Source organism: Mustela putorius, unplaced genomic scaffold (genome assembly GCF_011764305.1).
Source record: "Mustela putorius furo isolate JIRA1106 unplaced genomic scaffold, ASM1176430v1.1 tig00003845_pilon_pilon_pilon, whole genome shotgun sequence".
NCBI classification, from domain to species: Eukaryota; Metazoa; Chordata; class Mammalia; order Carnivora; family Mustelidae; genus Mustela; species Mustela putorius.
The window spans coordinates 94632963-94651110 of NW_025421998.1; the positions used below are offsets into that span (position 1 = coordinate 94632963).

General features: G+C 45.1%; 2 protein-coding genes across 2 annotated transcripts in view; one reads left to right on the top strand and one right to left on the bottom strand.

Annotated features, from left to right (window-relative positions):
- LOC101672847 (probable maltase-glucoamylase 2) overlaps positions 1 to 5510 on the top strand; it is a 93628-nt gene extending 88118 nt beyond the window's left edge. The window contains exons 48-49 of the mRNA XM_045063084.1: positions 740 to 932; positions 1264 to 5510. Coding sequence (XP_044919019.1) covers positions 740 to 932; positions 1264 to 3959 — 2889 coding nt within the window. The 3' untranslated portion in view covers positions 3960 to 5510. The remainder of the gene's footprint in view (positions 1 to 739; positions 933 to 1263) is intronic.
- A 5014-nt stretch (positions 5511 to 10524) lies between these two features.
- On the bottom strand, positions 10525 to 17921 carry LOC101690033 (putative DBH-like monooxygenase protein 2). Its single transcript, XM_004741604.2, has 13 exons — positions 17634 to 17921; positions 16596 to 16742; positions 15924 to 16085; positions 15622 to 15705; positions 14709 to 14876; positions 14412 to 14514; positions 14063 to 14229; positions 13650 to 13741; positions 13326 to 13422; positions 13125 to 13184; positions 11892 to 12022; positions 11127 to 11241; positions 10525 to 10836 (listed from the first exon to the last, which is right to left on the bottom strand). Exons 1-13 carry the CDS (start codon positions 17919 to 17921, stop codon positions 10594 to 10596), a joined length of 1857 nt encoding a protein of 618 aa, XP_004741661.1. The 3' UTR covers positions 10525 to 10593.
- Between the last annotated feature and the right edge of the window lie 227 nt (positions 17922 to 18148).

Below are 18148 nucleotides of genomic sequence, written 5' to 3' on the forward strand. Positions count from 1 at the left end.
ACCAAGAGTAACCACAGAGGGAAAAGTATCCCGCTTTATAACACTAGATCTGTCCTAAGTATGATCCGGTGACCTGGAGGGGATCATTTAGCAAAGTGAAAATGGATTAAGTATCATTCCTGTGCTCCAAGCAGTGAATGAGTACCTGCCCTGCTAATACTGGATTTTGGAAAATGATCCTCCGAACAATCAGATAGCTTTTCTCTCTCTAGTCTTTGCTAGTTCTCTACTTCAACACATTTTTCCTGGGCTATTGAGCTCAAGACCACACTCTGCAAGTAATTACTCCCAGTTAAGACTAATGCAGACCTTCTTTGTAGGAAATTTTGTAGCATATCAGATGCCTATTATCTGCCAGACACTATACTAAGTGTTGGGGCTGGTGAAAACATGAAACCGGACTTCCCTTTGGAAGGTTAAAATCTAGTGGCAAAGGAAAGAGATTTTTATAAGTGTTGGTTATCAATGCTTAATCAAAGCTGCAAATACTTGTAAGCAATGTGGTGTGGCCTAATGAAGTGAAAAGACACAGATTTCCAGTACAAGGATCATGCACACAACATATTCCCCTATTTACTTGTCTAAAGTCAGTGACCCAGAAAGGAATCTTTATATCCTTTATTAATCTCTGGAAAAGAATGAATGTATTGGTTTTTGTTAAATTATAATTTGAAAAATGACTTAAATGTGATGTTTAAAAATTACTCAAATACCAAATTTATCTCTTCTTTTCTGGCAGAAGCTGACTATTCAACTTACCGACAAGATTATCAGCCTAGAAAAGCTAACAGATGTTAAATGGATATATGAAGGCCCTACAGTTTCTACTACAACTATGACAAGTACCTTCCCCACAAGTTCTCCACATCCTTCTACAATTTCTACTACAGCTACCACTTTTGAGACTATTATCACTAGTTCTGTTTATACCAGTAGCACTCTTGCTATCCCAACCACTACTTTCTCAGCAAGTACTACTGAAGTTACAACTAGTATTACTGGTCCTAATACCACTACATCTTTCCTAACAAGTACTACTGAAGTTATAACTAATCCTAATGTTTCTGATAGCACTACGCCTTCCCCCACGAATACCACCGCTAGCAATAGTTCGCTTCCTACCACGGACACTCCCTTCCCCACAGGTACTACTGCCATTTACTACTACAACCACCCCTTACAGCACTACGCCTTCCCCCACCCCCACGAACACCACCCCTAGCAATAGTACTCTTCCTACAACGGATACTCCCATCCCCACAGGTACTACTGCCTTCACTACTACCACCGCCCCTTACAGCACTACGCCTTCCCCCACGCCCACGATCACGACCACTAGCAATAGTACTCTTCCTACCACGGACACTCCCTTCCCCACAGGTACTACTGCCTTTACTACTACCACCGACCCTTACAGCACTACGCCATCCTCCACTCCCACAAACACGACCGCAAGCAATAGTACTCTTCCTACCACGGACACTCCCTTCCCCACAGGTACTACTGCCTTTACTACTACCACCGCCCCTTACAGCACTACGTCATCCCCCACGCCCACGATCACGACCACTAGCAATAGTACTCTTCCTACCACGGACACTCCCTTCCCCACAGGTACTACTGCCTTTACTACTACCACCGCCCCTTACAGCACTATGCCATCCTCCACTCCCACGAACACGACCGCAAGCAATAGTACTCTTCCTACCACGGACACTCCCTTCCCCACAGGTACTACTGCCTTTACTACGACCACCGCACCTTACAGCACTACGTCATCCCCCATGCCCACAAACACGACCACTAGCAATAGTACTCTTCCTACCACGGACACTCCCTTCCCCACAGGTACTACTGCCTTTACTACTACCACCGACCCTTACAGCACTACGCCATCCCCCACGCCCACGAACACGACCGCAAGCAATAGTACTCTTCCTACCACGGACACTCCCTTCCCCACAGGTACTACTGCCTTTACTACTACCACCGACCCTTACAGCACTACGCCTTCCCCCACGCCCACGAACACGACCGCTAACAATAGTACTCTTTATACCACGGACACTCCCTTCCCCACAGGTACTACTGCCTTTACTACTACCACAGACCCTTACAGCACTACGCCTTCCCCCATCCCCACGAACACGGCCGCTAACAATAGTACTCTTCCTACCACGGACACTCCCTTCCCCACAGGTACTACTGCCTTTACTACTACCACAGACCCTTACAGCACTACGCCTTCCCCCATCCCCACGAACACGGCCGCTAACAATAGTACTCTTTCTACCACGGACACTCCCTTCCCCACAGGTACTACTGCCTTTACTACTACCACAGACCCTTACAGCACTACGCCTTCCCCCATCCCCACGAACACGGCCGCTAACAATAGTACTCTTCCTACCACGGACACTCCCTTCCCCACAGGTACTACTGCCTTTACTACTACCACCAACCCTTACAGCACTACGCCTTCCCCCATCCCCACGAACACAGCCGCTAACAGTAGTACTCTTCCTACCACGGACACTCCCTTCCCCACAGGTACTACTGCCTTTACTACTACCACCGACCCTTCCAGCACTACGCCTTCCCCCATGCCCACGAACAGCACCACTAGCAATAGTACTCTTCCTACCACGGATACTCCCATCCCCACAGGTACTACTGCCTTCACTACTACCACCGCCCCTTATAGCACTACACCTTCCCCCACGAACACGACCGCTAGCAATAGTACTTTTCCTACCACGGACACTCCCTTCCCCACAGGTACTACTGCTTTTACACCTACTACCACTGCCCCTTACAGCACCACACCATCCCCCACGAACACGGCCGCTAGCAATAGTACTCTTCCTACCACGGACACTCCCTTCCCCACAGGTACTACTGCCTTTACACCTACTACCACCGCCCCTTACAGCACTACGCCTTCCCCCACAAACACGACCACTAGCAATAGTACTCTTCCTACCACGGACACATCCTTCCCGTCAAGTACTAATACCTTTACACCTACAACTACCATCCCTTATAGCACTATGCCTTCCCCTACAAGTGTCACTACTACTAACACTAGTGCTACCTTTCCTATCACAAGCAGTCCCTTCCCAGCAAGCACTATTGAAGTTACAGCTAGTACTGCTGTTACTAATACCACTGTGCTTTCCCCTATAAGTACTACTGCTCACACTAGTACTACTCTTCCTGTCATAACCACTCATTTCCCAACAAGTAATACTGATGCTAACACCAATACTACTGTTCTAATTGCCACTACTCTTTCCCCAATAAGTACAGATACTACTAGCACCAGTAATACTGATCCCATTACAACCACTCCTTCTATGAATAGTAGTGCCAGTAGTATTCTCAATAGTTTTCCTAGTACGACTCCTTTTTCTGTAACTACTCATGTTATGAACACTACTGTTGCTATGGTAACCACTTCTATAAGTACTGATGTTGCTAGCACTGGCAACCATACTCCTATTACCAGTTCTCCTTCCCCTACAATATCTGGTGGTAATAGTACTAGTAATACTATTCCTACAGTATCTATTTCTTCTACAGATATTCACTCTATTAGCACTAATACCATAGCTATCTCTACCACCAATACTATAAATAATACAGGGCAGGCAGTAAATATCACTGATGCAGATAACTCTAGCAGTGTTCCAGGTAATACTCCACATGTTTCTATTCCAAATACCACAATAGCCTTAGACACATCAATGACTACTCTTGTAGACACAACAACTCACCATCAGGTAAAAAACTCTACAGTCAGTTATTTACCTATTATTACAACTAATGCTACCACCAGTATTATAAATACTACCACATATGTTCTAAATACTATCATTCTTGATAGAACAACAATGAATGCTTCTGCTACCAAACCAACTTATATTGAAAATGCCATAAATGCTACTCTAGTTCCATGATTACTATCCACAGCATCATAATTACTACAGACATCTCTTTAAAACAACTATTACAGATATAAAAATCAATAAAAGATACATGATTTTATGCTATGTAAGTTTTCACAGATATTAACACCAGTTTTTATAAATATGGCTACTCCAAGCACTATAGACACAGCTGATATGTCCAAAGCTACATCCATGACTATTTTTAGAAGTATAATTAAAGAAACCATGGATACTTCTTCTGCAGCCAGAATATGTACTCTAAAAATTATGAGCCCTATAGACTTATCAATTAAATGGTACATATTTTATATATCCTTGCTAGAGACTTCATAGATGATTTTGGTATCTCAGAAAGTACCATATTAGTGTCTGTAAATACTATTGCTTTAGATGTAGTTATTAAAGTAGCCTAACTTGTTCTTAGGTTATGGGATATGATACCATAACTGAAAGCACTGGTGATATGTAGCACTCATATGGCTACTGTAGCAACAGTTGTTAATATTATAGTAATTATTTAATTAGTAATGTTAAAAATCATGCCTTATTTTCCTATGGATTTTTCCACATACCATGGCTACCAATAGAATAATACACTATTACACATCCTGATAATATCCTCACTTCTAAAACAATCCTAGGTATAACCATAGATATGGAAAGTGCTACCACTGTAGATCTTGTATATATTTGGACTCCAAGAACTAAAATAATTAAATTAAAAATGTTGGATGTTACTTTTACTATCATAGGAAATAAAAATGTGATTATAGATGTTAAAAACATAACTTCCTAATCTTTGCAACCACTACTTCCATAGGAACTACTGATACTCTTACTGCAAATTTGATAAGTACTTTTATTTACAAACCTTAAATGCACTTCCAGGAAATTAACAGTCAGTTTTCCTTAGGAGATAATCTTAGGGTCCTTGCTGTTATCCTGAATGACTGGATTCAATTACAAATCTCTAACTCTTCTGTAGACTAGAAATGACTCAGGTGGAGATGAATATTTAAAGATATGGCTTAGGGGAGATAGTCTCTACCCTGGGATTGGATTTCTTGTAGACTTTTAATTAGTTATAATCTTGTTTACTTTTTCTCCTATCTACCAGCTTTTCCCTTATTACTTCACTGTGAACTCCCCTTCTGTGTTAGGACTTTCATCATGTTCTTGGTCGTTCATATCCAAATTTACTCTTTATCCTTGGTCTGTTACTTTCTTAGATCAGCCAGACCCCATAAATAGACTCATGGTCATAACCAAATATAGCCAGTTGAATGCAATTGAAGACATAATCCTAGGACAGTATTCTCAAAATGTAGTTTGGAGACCCATGGAGGCCATAGAACTCTTTCTGGGGTTCACAAGGTCAAATCTGTTTTCACAATACTATGCTTTTCTATTCCTTTTTAACTTTCATCCTCTATTAGTAGACAGTGGCATTTTCCAGAGACTTTATGCTGTGTGGTGTTGCTATAGATGAATACAGAAACAATTTTAAGATCTACCTGTATCTATTGAGATAGACATTAAACAGATTTACAAAATATAAAATATCATTCTTTTCACAATTTTATTCTTTGAAAATATATTTGTTTTTCATAAAAATATTTTATTTATGTGAACATGCAGTTGATATATTGTTATTTTTAATGAATGAAAAAATAAATATTTTACAAAGTATTTTGTAAATGACTCAAGTTTAATTTTGAAAGTACATATTAACAGATACAAGCCACCTAAACCAAGCACAGGGTCTTCACTAAATTTGAATGTAAAGTGCTTTTTTTTTTTTTAAGATTCTATTTATTTATTTGAGAGAGAGAGAAAGCATGAACGGGGGCGGGGGGAGCACAAAGAGAGGGACAAGGAGACTCCACACTGAGCATGGAGTCTCCCTCATGGCTCAATCTCACGACAATGAGATCATGACCTGAGTCGAAATCAAGAGTTGGATGCTCAACTGACTGAGCCCCCCAGGAACCCCCATAAAGAGAGCAGTTTTGAGACCACAAAGAGTTTGAAGATCACTTCCATAGTCAAATACATTATGAACTTTCCCAGCACTTAGGAACTCCAGCAACTGTGCCTTAAGGTTCTAACTACATACACCCCCTACTATGAACACATCTGCACAGCATTCTGATCTACCACCACACCTGCCCTATTGTGTGGCTGGCCTGATGGGGTTCTGCATGAGGCGCAAAGATTCATCAGTTAGTTGCATTTGCCTTTTGGAATCTTCCCACAACCTGCCCCCTTCTGAATTAAATTGATAGACCTTATACCAAGGCATATATGCCTCTCAACTTGACCTTCTAACTTAAAACAAAACGAAACTCATAATTCCAAACTGTACCACTGGCCTTGGTCATAGACTCCCTCACTTGTGTCTTTACCAAGAGAGCGCCAATGCCCTCATCTTGTTGGCACCACAAACCCTGATATGAGACAAAGTGTTCTGTGTCTTAAGGCACACGGTGTTCTGCTACCAGCCGATTAATTGACCAAAGGCTTTGCTTAAAGTACTTGGGATTTGGAAAACTGAGGATGAACTTAACTTGTTCAAACAAAGTATTTATTTGTGTTTAGGTTTAGGTGGCAACAAAGAATTTGACCCAGAAGCACATGTTGCGTTGAATTGTTTAATTGGATTGTTTGCTACTTAGTGGTCTCTATGCTGAAACTATTCTTTAGTCCCTCTTTTTCATTCATGATTTTGATGTTTTTAAGGATTACTAGCCAGCTATTTGTAGAATATTCCTCATTTTCAGTTTGCCTAATATTTCCTCATGATTGCATTGATGTTGTACATTTGGGGCAGAAATAACACAGAAGTGGTGCTGTGTCCCTCTTGGCACACCACAGCAGGACATACATGGTGGCTATTTATTTGCCCAGTTTTAGTGATATTACTTTGGTTGAGGTGATGTGTGCCAGGTTTCTCCACAGGAAAGTTATTATTTTTTTCTCGCAATAAGTAATAAATACATCACGATGAGATACTTTGAGGCTAGGTAGCTATCTGATTCCCCTCCTATTTGTCATCTGTTGATGAGTCTTGCCTGAATCAATTCTTACTATAGATTTTTCAAATGGTGATTTTCCAACTTCAAGTTCCTCCTGCATTCATTATTCAGCATTATAAAAGTCCTCTGTTCTTTACTCTTTATTTTTGAGTAATTCTTGGTAAATAGCCACTTCCCTGAGCCCCCTAAATGTGCCTCCTTTCTGAGGTCCCCACATAACCTCACAATCCAGCAACTAAAATTCTAACTCCTAGCAAATGGGGACTTCCAGGCTCTTTACTGGGGCACTCTGGTTGGCGAGGGCCTGAGTAGAGCCTTTGATGTGTGAAGCTGGACCATGATTCCTGTCTGTGCAGGAACTGGACTAGTCAAGAGCAGCTGAACTTCTAGCTTAGAGGTCCTCAGTCTTGGGTATGTATTGGGAGCTCCTGGAGCGTTCCATAATTCACTAATGCCTGGACTCTTGCCCATCAACCAGGTAACTCCAATACAGAGTCAAGGTTGGGAGCCACCATGTTGGTGGAGTGGTGAGGCAGGGAGTTTTCTTCTGAGTCTATCCTGACTCAGTGGTAGCAGGAATGTAGACATTGGTGGAAATTCTAGCCAACAGGGAAAAGAAACTAAGTTACCAGCTTCCTGAAGGAGAGAGAGAGACAGAGAGGAAGAGAGAGAAGGATGAGGAGGAAGCATAAGAATGAGAGAAGAGAAAGGAAGACCAAGAGGAGAGAGAAGACTGTGATAAAATATAGACAATGGATGAAGCTAGATAAAAGATATATGAGAATTCTTGCAACTTTTCCATAAGTTAGTCATTGTATCAAATTATTCAACAAGAAGAGTGCTTGGGTGGCTCAGTCAGTAGAGCAGCCAACTCTTGATTTTAGCTCAGGTCATGATCTTGGGATCATGAGATCCAACCCCATGTCAAGGCTCCTTGCTCAGCCGGAGTCCGCTGGAGACTCTCCCTCTGCCCCCTCGCTACCTGTGTGCTCTCTCTCTAAAGTAAATAAATAAAATAAAATCTTAAAAAAATATTCAGCAAGAAAGACCAGGGTCATTGTAAACATGAGCCCACGGTTCCTCTTGACCGCACAAAAACCACAGAAAAAAATAACGAGGGACTGAATCCTTTATTTACCCTCCACCTTTTTTTTTTTTTAAGATTTTATTTATTTATTTGACAGACAGAGATTACAAGTAGGCAGAGAGGCAGAGAGAGGAGGAAGCAGGCTCCCTGCTGAGCAGAGAGCCCGATGTAGGGCTCCATCCCAGGACTCTAGGATCATGACCTGAGCTGAAGGCAGAGGTTTTAACCCACTGAGCCACCCAGGCGCCCCTACCCTCCACCTTTAATATGGTGTTTTGAGTAGAGGAGGTGAGGTGGAGAAGGAACTATAGTCTCAATTACTCAGAGCCAACCTGACTTTAGAGACTCCTCTGGGATGAGGGATGACAGGTCCAAGGGACAGAATGTTGAGGAAATTCAGGGTCATCTCTCCCCCTCAGCACTGAGCCCCTTCCTCCTGCAGTGTGTCGTTAGGTCATCAGGAAACTGCAGTCACAAAGCTCATGAGCTGGAAAGCCTTGAGGTAAAAAGTCTTGTATCCTAAGTATGAATGTTTTAAAATATAGAATACTTCCCCATAAGTATTGGCCTGAGCTCTCTGTCTCGTATATGTATAATGTAAATGAATCCCTTTTAACAATAGAAACGTCATTCCCAAGAGGATGATATAAGTAGAGTTCCTCTCTTTAGACAGTTGGCGGGGGGGATACTCAGTGGCACTGGGGAAAGCTCAGAGGTGGACAGTGTGAGACCAAGGAGAAAATGGCCCTTGAGGGGATCATAGAACCTTGACCACAGCCCCACAAGGGCAGAGCAGGTGTTTTTCCCAGTTCCTGTTCTAACCTAACGTCAAGCACACAGTTGGTGCTCAGTATGTGCATGATCACTAAATGCTGAAGTCAGGAGATGGAAAGAAAAATAAGATGAAAGAAGGGAGGCCAAACAAGAGCAAGAAATTCAAGGGAGCAGGAAGGAAAGCAGAGGTGCCTGGGACCTGCACTGGGCCATGAGCTGGGCAAAGGGAGTCACAGGGAGATTTTGGCTCAGAACCTAGGGGTAGCTTCCCAGCTGGCTTGAACCTGTCAGGGTAGACCTGAGATTAAAGCTGCAGTGTAAACTAAGGGTTGGTGTCTGAAACCCAGCCAGAGAGGTTTTTTTTTTTTTTTAATTAATTTTTTATTTTTTATAAACATATATTTTTATCCCCAGGGGTACAGGTCTGTGAATCACCAGGTTTACACACTTCACAGCACTCACCAAAGCACATACCCTCCCCAATGTCCATAATCCCACCCCCTTCTCCCAACCCCCCTCCCCCCAGCAACCCTCAGTTTGTTTTGTGAGATTAAGAGTCACTTATGGTTTGTCTCCCTCCCAATCCCATCTTGTTTCATTGATTCTTCTCCTACCCACTTAAGCCCCCATGTTGCATCACCACTTCCTCATATCAGGGAGATCATATGATAGTTGTCTTTCTCTGCTTGACTTATTTCGCTAAGCATGATATGCTCTAGTTCCATCCATGTTGTCGCAAATGGCAAGATTTCATTTCTTTTGATGGCTGCATAATATTCCATTGTATTTTTTTTTAAGATTTTATTTTTTATCAGACAGACAGAGCACAAGTAGGTAGAGAGGCAGGCAGAGAGAGAGGAGGAAGCAGGCTCCCTGCCGAGCAGAGCGCCTGATCCTGGGCTTAATCCCAGGACCCTGAGATCATGACCTGAGCCGAAGGCAGAGGCTTAACCTCTGAGCCACCCAGGTGCCCCTGGTTATTGTTTTAAATCTGGAGGTTGGGGTTGAATGAATTTGTTTGGGAGCCTTGGAGGAATACAGAATATTGGAATAGAAATGCCAGGTGAGAAGAGCAAGGACCACATTTGATGTTGCCTTTTGGGCAACTGGATCCTCAAATACCCTCTGTACGTCTTATACTGAACCATTCGAGACACCTCCCAGCTTCCTCTCCTGGACCAAAGGCTCAAAGAAAGGAGATGGCAACAGGAAGCGAGTTAAATTTTATTTAATTTGATGTCTTGAGCTTTGTCCTTTATAAACACAGCCTCTCCCTTATTACCAATCACATACGTGGCTTGCTGCCTCTGCCTCACAGGGAGGGTTGAGCAAAAAATGCCCTAAGAAAGGAGAATCAGGAGCCCCCTTTATGGTCAGCATGGGCAAGGGAGGGTTTGGAGGGCTTTCCCACTGCATGCAAGCCACTTCCCCAGCTGGCATCCCCTTAGGTAATCTGGAGCATCAGACTTCTCAGAGTGTGGTCCAGCCTTGAATCCAGATTTTGTCCGAAAACATGTGGTCCCATCAGTGTTTTCAAAGCTTGAGAGGCTGAATTGCTTCCCTCAGCATGGAAGCGCCTTTATGGAATAGGTGACACCCCCAGGCCTACAATGTCGTGGCCTGGGTCTTGGGAAGGGGCACAGATAGAGGACATCGGAGAGCCCAAGCAGAGGGGAATTTCTGTATTTGATAATAAGAGGAAGGCTGAGCAGAGAGTAACCTGAGTATTTGAAATGAGGAGACAGTATCAGACTCCGACTTTCAGGGTGGCAAGAAGCCAAGAAAGAGCCCCCTGCCCAAACAAGAGGGCAGCCAGAGAGAGGCGCCTCTGGGTAGCAGTGCTGGAACCCGAGAGGGCCACTGGTGCAGCCCTGAAGCCTGCAGGGGTTTTGTCTTGAGGCTCCACTTTGCCTCCAGAGGACTCCAAGCAGGGTCCCCGAGTCGTTGGGATGATGTCTGGAATCCAGCCTGTCGTGTTTTCCACCAATTCCTGCAGCACGAGGAAAATGGGAGAAAATGGGTAAAGACAGAATCCTCCCCGACTCATTTCCTTTTTTCAGCCTTTACTTGCTGATTCCCCAGTCTTTGCAGCCTCATAAACTAGCTGGGAGACCCCACCACCACTCCACAGTCCGGAGCAGCACCAGGGCATCTTTCTGCTCCCCAGCCCCTCCTTCCTGACCCAGTGTTCCCACCTTTATCATTCATCGGCTTCCTCCCTTCTTTTCCTGGCTTAGCCCAGTACCATCCCTAGAGGGTGCTGTCTCCTGGGACACTCACATCAATGGTCTTTATTATCACCATCTGCTGGGCCTCCTTGCAAGCTTTCTCAGCCTTCTTAATGTTCTCTGGGGTCCACTCAACATTGTTCATGGCCATCATGCCCTCCATGGGGCTGCCGTGGGTGGGGGAACACACGATGAGTTAGGGTCGACTTAAAGCTTTGACAAAATGCCTTCATGTTTGTTAGCATCATCTCCATGTCGGCATAAGCCAGAAGGAATGTCTCACGACTCAATAAGAAAACCACGAATTTGGCAGATGGAGAAACAGCAAAATTCACAGATGAGCAGTTTCTTTTAAAGTGAAAAAGTGAAACTCCTGACTCTTTAAAGAAGTGGTTCTTAATCTGGGAGCCTTGAAGTCCAAGAAGGTGGATTGAGGGATTCAGGGAACATGTAAAGGCCCTGAAATTGTGTGTGGAATGGGTGTGTTTGCACAGATATGCATTTTCCTGGAAAAGGAGTTTCAGGGCTTTCATTGAATCTCAGAGACAACCCTCATCCCTAAATAATTAAGGGTCATTACTTAATGACTTAAGAGTCTTTGACTGAGTGAGTAGCACATGAGATAAAGGCAGACAGAGAATTTGTATGTAAGGTATCTAACTCTTAGAGGTCAGTTCTTACCTGCTTTTCTGGATGATCTCATTGATATGGGGGTAAAAAAAACCCTATTCTGTGTTATGTCAGAGCATCGAGAGGAGAGTCAGACCAAGACCCCTCCCACACACACTTGAAGTTCTTCTCTTCCAAGATGACTCACTCTGATACCTCCTCCCCAAGCTCATGGGCCACGTGGATGATGTCAGGGTACCCCATGCAGCTGGAGATATTATTTCGGGGATAGTAGAAGAGGAAGATGAGGCACATCTCATTAATGGTGCTGGGGCCCCCCTGAGGAAGAAAAGTGAGACAGAGATGGAACACAAAGTCACAAAGCAAGCAGAGAGAGGGGGACAAGGCACGTAGGAAATAGTGTAGGTGGTCATTCTACCAATGATGCTGTTTTCATTTTCCCTTAATCTACAACCAGCTGAATGAATGTTCATCTACTTCTTACACACCCTTTCCTTTCCCCTCCTCTCCTTCCAATTGGTGGACAGTTATTGATATTATTTACAAAGAAACAATATCTGCCCTGTCCTCTACATTTCCATGGCCTCTGCTCTGATTTGAAAAGACAAGATGGTTGAGAAAATGAGAGAAGATCTTGAGTTTCCTGAAAAAGTCACTACCTTTTGATTTTCTCCAGGATTCCTCATCTCTATATGTCTAAAGCTGGACCTACTCAAATATGTCACATGTTCAGTTCACCGTAGGAGGGTCTTATGGTTTTTCCCTGGGAATCCCCTTGTGCATGATCCCCATTTGTGTCTTACAGTATGTATCACTTTCCACCTTGCATAATAATAATATATATGGCTATAGTTTCTTCCTCAATAGCATGCAACTCCTTTGGAATCCTATAAGCACTGAGCCACTCTTGACACACAAAAATGGCGGGGTCCCTTGTGACCATAACAACAACAGCTAACTCTAACTGAACATCTACTATAAGCCAGGAAAGGATCTAGATGTCTTATAAAGTGTAATCAACTCTTCCAACAATTTTAAGAGGTACTATTATTAGTTCCTGTATGAATTAGGAGATTGAGGCACAAAGAGATTGAATAATTTATCTAAGATTGGAAAGCTAGTGATTGTGCTGACATTTGGAACCAGGCATGGAGGCCATGAGTCCATGCTCTGGTTTACTATAGCATGCTGTCTTCCCATGGTGTTATTGGTCATTGACAGGAAAAGTAGGGAACCCTTGTACACATCCTACAATCACAGGGATGTGAGAGCATGAAAAGCCCCATGTGAGTAGATAATAATATTGGAGGGAGAAAAAGGTTTCAGTTAGAATAATCAGAGTCACTCTATAGCCAAGGCCAGGGATGGGCTCTATTCTGAGCCCATTGTGCTTGACCATGGTGGGAAGGGAGGTACTTACAAAAGTCAAGGAGTCCCGGTCCAGCGTCTGGTAGTGACATTCCACCAGCAACTCATCTCCCTGTTCAGAGTGAAACATGAAGGCTGAAAGTAAGACACAGAAGGACTGGTACAGCCTTAGAACCCTCTTGGCCAACAGTAATGACCTCTGATCCTGCCTCTCCTCCCTCAACTCCAGTCATGCCTTCCCATAGGCTCCCACCGGTTTGATCTCTGCTCGATAAGGTAAATCTCGAGTCTCCTGCAGATTGAAGTCATAAGAGTCATCTTTGCAGATTGTTCGGAGTTGTGCTCCGTTTCTAGAGGGAACAAAGCAGTGTATGAGCTCATGCTGGGGGTGGGGGACTGGTTGCACATAAAACAGAAAACTTCTTCCACAGTCTTATTCTGACCACCTCTATTCTAGGGATAGTTCCAGCTCCTCCTATCCCAACCAAGCATAACCTTATACTGCAGAATAAATAAGTATCCTCAAATTTGTTCCCATATGCAGATGGGAAAGCTTCAAGTCCATGTCTTCCCTTACCTGTATTGCACAGCCTGCAGAGCACGGCCAGCCAGATGTGTGTGAAGCAGGTAGCCATATACCTGTATGTCGGGCATTGGGGCCCCATTCATCTGTGATGGGGAGGAGACACGTCTGGTTTGCATCTTGTCCTGTTCCTCCATTTGCCTCCCTTAATAGTTGACACCTTCCTTGCATGAATGACAGGAGCCCCTTTCATTCTTCCTGGGCCCTCCTGGACCCTCTTCCCGCCCCACCTCACAGTCCCCAAAGCCCCAACTCTTTCCTTCTCTTGCATGATTCACGTTAGTGGTTCTCCTGAGCACCAGGTTGTAGTTATTGTCCAAGTCTCAGACTTGTGTGTGCTTATGGACCAGCCCAGATCTGTGATGGGAAACAAGGAACCTCAGGGAAGGTGTGCCTCCCAGCTTCACCTCTTCAAACTTCTCTGTCTTACACAGCCCGTAGGACAGGAAGGACTCCGCGCCCGGGGGTATGAAGTGGATGGGGAAGGTGAAGAAGCCCAGCTGGAGGACCCCCATGTCATATTTGCGCAGCTGTGCGGTGTAGTATAATCGGATGCCCGAGGAGTCATAAATGCCTGGTGCGGAATGGAACAATGACAGAGGACAAGAGAGCTGGTCACAATGTGAGAACAAGAGGAAAGCTGGGACAGGGCTGTGACCAAAATGAGCCAGTGTGCAACCCACAGCAGCTTCCCAACACCTAAAAGAATCAGGAAGCTGCACCAGATTTTCCTCCATAAATGCTGTAGATACTTACCAGGAAGGTTGTGAAAATTGCTATAATGAATCTCCAGTCGGATCCACTGTGGGTCTAAGGGGGTGCCAATAGAGACACCCACATCGTCTGGAAACTGGTAACTCTGTTGGATGAAAGCAGATCTGGCAGCAAGCAGGGCTGGGTGCTAGGTGCAGAGGCTGGGACCTGCCCATGTTTTCTGGCCCTCATCCCAGACCTCCACTGTCTCCTGGTCTGCCATCAATCCAGCAATCCCAGTCATCTGACAACATGCACCCCACCCCCTTAGCCACCTAGTTCTCTCATCACAGGACTCACTGTGCCCCCGACAGCCCAGCCCACGATGACCTGTGAGCAGAGGGAGAAGGCAGGGTCAGCTCCATAGCAGTCACTGATACCCGTGGGGAGAACACTGGCATTGCCACAAGCATACACCAGGATGTGATGCACCATCGTCTCATTGTGCACGAGCAGCTTGGGCTCAAACTGGGTGAGAGAAGGGGGCAGATCATGGTCAAGATCTTCTATGTCAAGTCCTATTCTCCCATCCTCTTTCCCCCAATAAATCTATACCCATTTCCCACTTCTGTGTCTCTTTCTTTTCTATTTGTTCTCTGTTTTTCTTCCCCAACCCATCACTTACCCCCACTTTGTTCGACTTCTCTTAGCCCTCACCCTTTTAAACTCTTCCCCTGAGTGTACAACATACTAAATCTAGCCAAGAATATACCCAAGACTTCTGACTTTCCCTTAATAACCTCACCAGTCCACTATATCTGAGCACATGACTTGTTGGATTCTCCTCTAAAGAAAAAAAAAAAAAATGGCTCCCACACATTTGCTAGTTTTTGTAAGATCAAAATTAGAAATAACTCAACTGTGAAATCAGGTGACCATGTTGGAGTTCCCTCTGGCCAGATTTCACTAACCTGACAGCCCTTGGCCCTGTCCCCCGAGCCTGAACTTCCTCCTGGACCATGAGCACAATTCTAGGTCCAAGGTGGGGACTATACTTTGCTCTCTGGAAACACTAACTGATGACCTTCATCAAAATCTCTGCTGTATTGTGGGGCTCGTATAGAACAGTGCTGGGAGTTATAGTTTTGGACTCAGGAAAGCATGAAACAACTACTCTTCAGCTTCTTCTCAGCAATTTTCTAAACACCATACCTTCAGAGTTGACTGCCCACTGCACTGTTCAACTGCCTTAGCAATGTCTGGTTCACTGTACCTTGAAGATGTGATGCTTCTTGCTAACGATGGGGAGAGGGAGGAAGGTGCAGGCATATGTGGTGTCATCCTCTGGGATGAGGAACTGGAGAAGGACACATAAAGGCTGAGTTGGGTTGGTAATGAGGCCCTTAGAGAAGACAGGGGAGGGACAGACAAGCTTGGTGGTCCTCAGGGAATTATAGGAAGTCACGGTAACCTCAATTCAAGGAAGTACTAAGTATAGGTGCAAAAGGAGGATCTAAATTGAGTGGGAAGATGGGAAGGAGGCTTGGAGGTGGCTGGATGGGTAGAGACTCTTACATCAGTGAGCTCCAAGTCATGGATGATGGTATCCTCAGGGACATCAAGGTCGTCAGGATGGACTATTTGTAGCAGGAAGATGGACTTGATAAAAGTACGGTCCCGATCCAGCTTCAGAGTGTCATCCAGGCCATAGGTGGCCAACACCCTTATGGTGTCACTCTGGAGGTGTCATAGGCATTAAGGTGCTACTGCCCGTGAATAGCACTTCGCAAACACCCACACCCAAGGACTGACACAAGCCACTTGCTCACATCTACACAGTGGAGTGGAAAGAGCTTCTGACTGGGGGTCAGAACTGGTCAGGTTCTAGTTCTACCTCAGGGGCCAACTTGCTGGAAACATTGAGCACACATTCCCTCGTGATGCCTGTGTCCACATCTGAGAAATGACATTCTAAAGTTCAGTGAAATCAAGGAAGGTTCTTGGAGAGGGGATCCAGGGAGGTTGGGGTGGGTGCTTAATCCATGGGGGAATCACTCTGCCGGCTTGTGGATTTGTAGAGGGGCACAACTGGGGCAGTGCCTGGAAATGTGGAGAGGGACAGAATCCCTGGGAACTGCGACCATTGCCTAAGACACATGCATGTTCTAGATTGGGGTTGACTCCACATCCCTGAAAGGAAAAGCTGCTTACAGTTGAATGCTTCTCCCCCCTCCCTTCCTGTTTTACCGTAATGTCTTGGTCATGAGGATCACAGGAGCGGAAGGGCCTAGAGAAGCGCATGGTGGTGTAGACGGCGTCTTCCATCAGCCCCTGCAACTCAGCATCCTGGCTCCCGTCCTCCTCTAGGGTGTCTTCATCCACCAGGTGCTGATCCTGGGGTCCAGTGAATATCAAAGAGTAAGAACAGGAAGCCCCAATTATCACAACTTTGGAGAAGCTGGTGTCCCCTTAGTAACCCCAGGGTACTAAATTAGCAGAATCTGGTCCTTTATTTCATAGCTTGCTCTTGGAACAGAGCATGGCATAGGATGGATCCCTGGGGCAGAGGGATACACAGTGTCTGATGGGGTTTCGCCACTTGGCCTTGATTTACTTTTCCTGTTCCAAATCTCAAGTCAATAAATCCTAGTGTTCCTCTACCTCCAGCCCTTGACAGTTCCTTACGCTCTGAAGTCTCTATGCTATTTGTCCTCTCTTGTGGCTCATAACATTGACACTTACCCATTTAAATGCAGTTCCTGTGGGTGAGATTGGGAGAAATGGGTGGGCTGCTTTTTCATCTGTAAAATGGGGTAGTAATCATGTACCTCATAGTGAGGCTGTGAGGTTTAACATGGGAAGCTTTGGGAACAAGGCCTGGTTGATCAAGAGTACGTAACAATGTTAAGCTCTTATTACTGTAGCTGCTGCTGTGGATATTAGACCACTGCCTGTTGTTGCCCACCTGACTGAGTTTAACAGAAATTAGGGCTGAAGACTTGGTCTCAGGTAACACTGACCCTCCCCTATTGACCTGTAGTTGGTGGTGTAGGACTCTTTCAGTCCAGTGGTTCCAATCCCTAGCATCTTAGGGGCATGCAGTCCAGAAGACCTAATTTGAAACTCTTCAATGGGCCATTTCTGTAAGGAGAGATCAGTAGTCAGCTGGTGTTCTGGGCATGCGCCTGGATAAGTTTGGAAAATGTGGATCCTTCCTGGACCCAGAGATATCCTCAACCCAGCAAGAGACCTTCATCCTTGGAAAGGAATCACCCTCAGACTTACCGAGAAATAGACGTTGCCATCAGGCAAGACTCCTCCAACAACCAGATCACTCCCCACTCTGGTGTAGCGATTTGTGACACCCAGGCCCACCCAGCCAGTTGTCCGGACCTGCAGCTCAAAAGTGATGATCTCTGCCTCAAGGTCAAAGTCCCAGCGCAGGAAAATGACATTGGAAGGGTCTAGGAACCTGGAATAACGCAGGCGAGATGTGGGGCCAAGGCGTTTGCCTTGGGAGGAGGCCACCAGGGCCATAAGTAGGAGAAGCCTGAAGAGCAGGGCACAGGTCATGGCTCCTGGGGTCTGGAGCATCTCTCCTACAGACGGACACTCAAGAAGTATGGGTTTATATGTGCCTCTACCTGTGCCAGGCCCCGTGCCATGGGGGAGGGACAGACTGGGGCTCTTCTGATCTGATTATCCTCTGGATTCAGAGTGGTGCCACTTACATAACTCTGGAGGTGTGGGGTGCCCAGTGAGGGTGCAGAGCAGAGTGCTCTTGTCCCAGAGTAGGGACT

Excerpts from the sequence above, each read along its gene's own strand:
- LOC101690033 (XM_004741604.2), bottom strand. The coding sequence starts at position 17,921 with ATGACCTGTGCCCTGCTCTTCAGGCTTCTCCTACTTATGGCCCTGGTG. Across the intron at positions 14,877-15,621 it reads AGAAGCATCACATCTTCAAG|TTTGAGCCCAAGCTGCTCGT; the intron begins GTACAGTGAACC and ends TCTCTCACCCAG. Across the intron at positions 12,023-13,124 it reads ACCGGGACTCCTTGACTTTT|GGGGGCCCCAGCACCATTAA; the intron begins GTAAGTACCTCC and ends TTTCTTCCTCAG.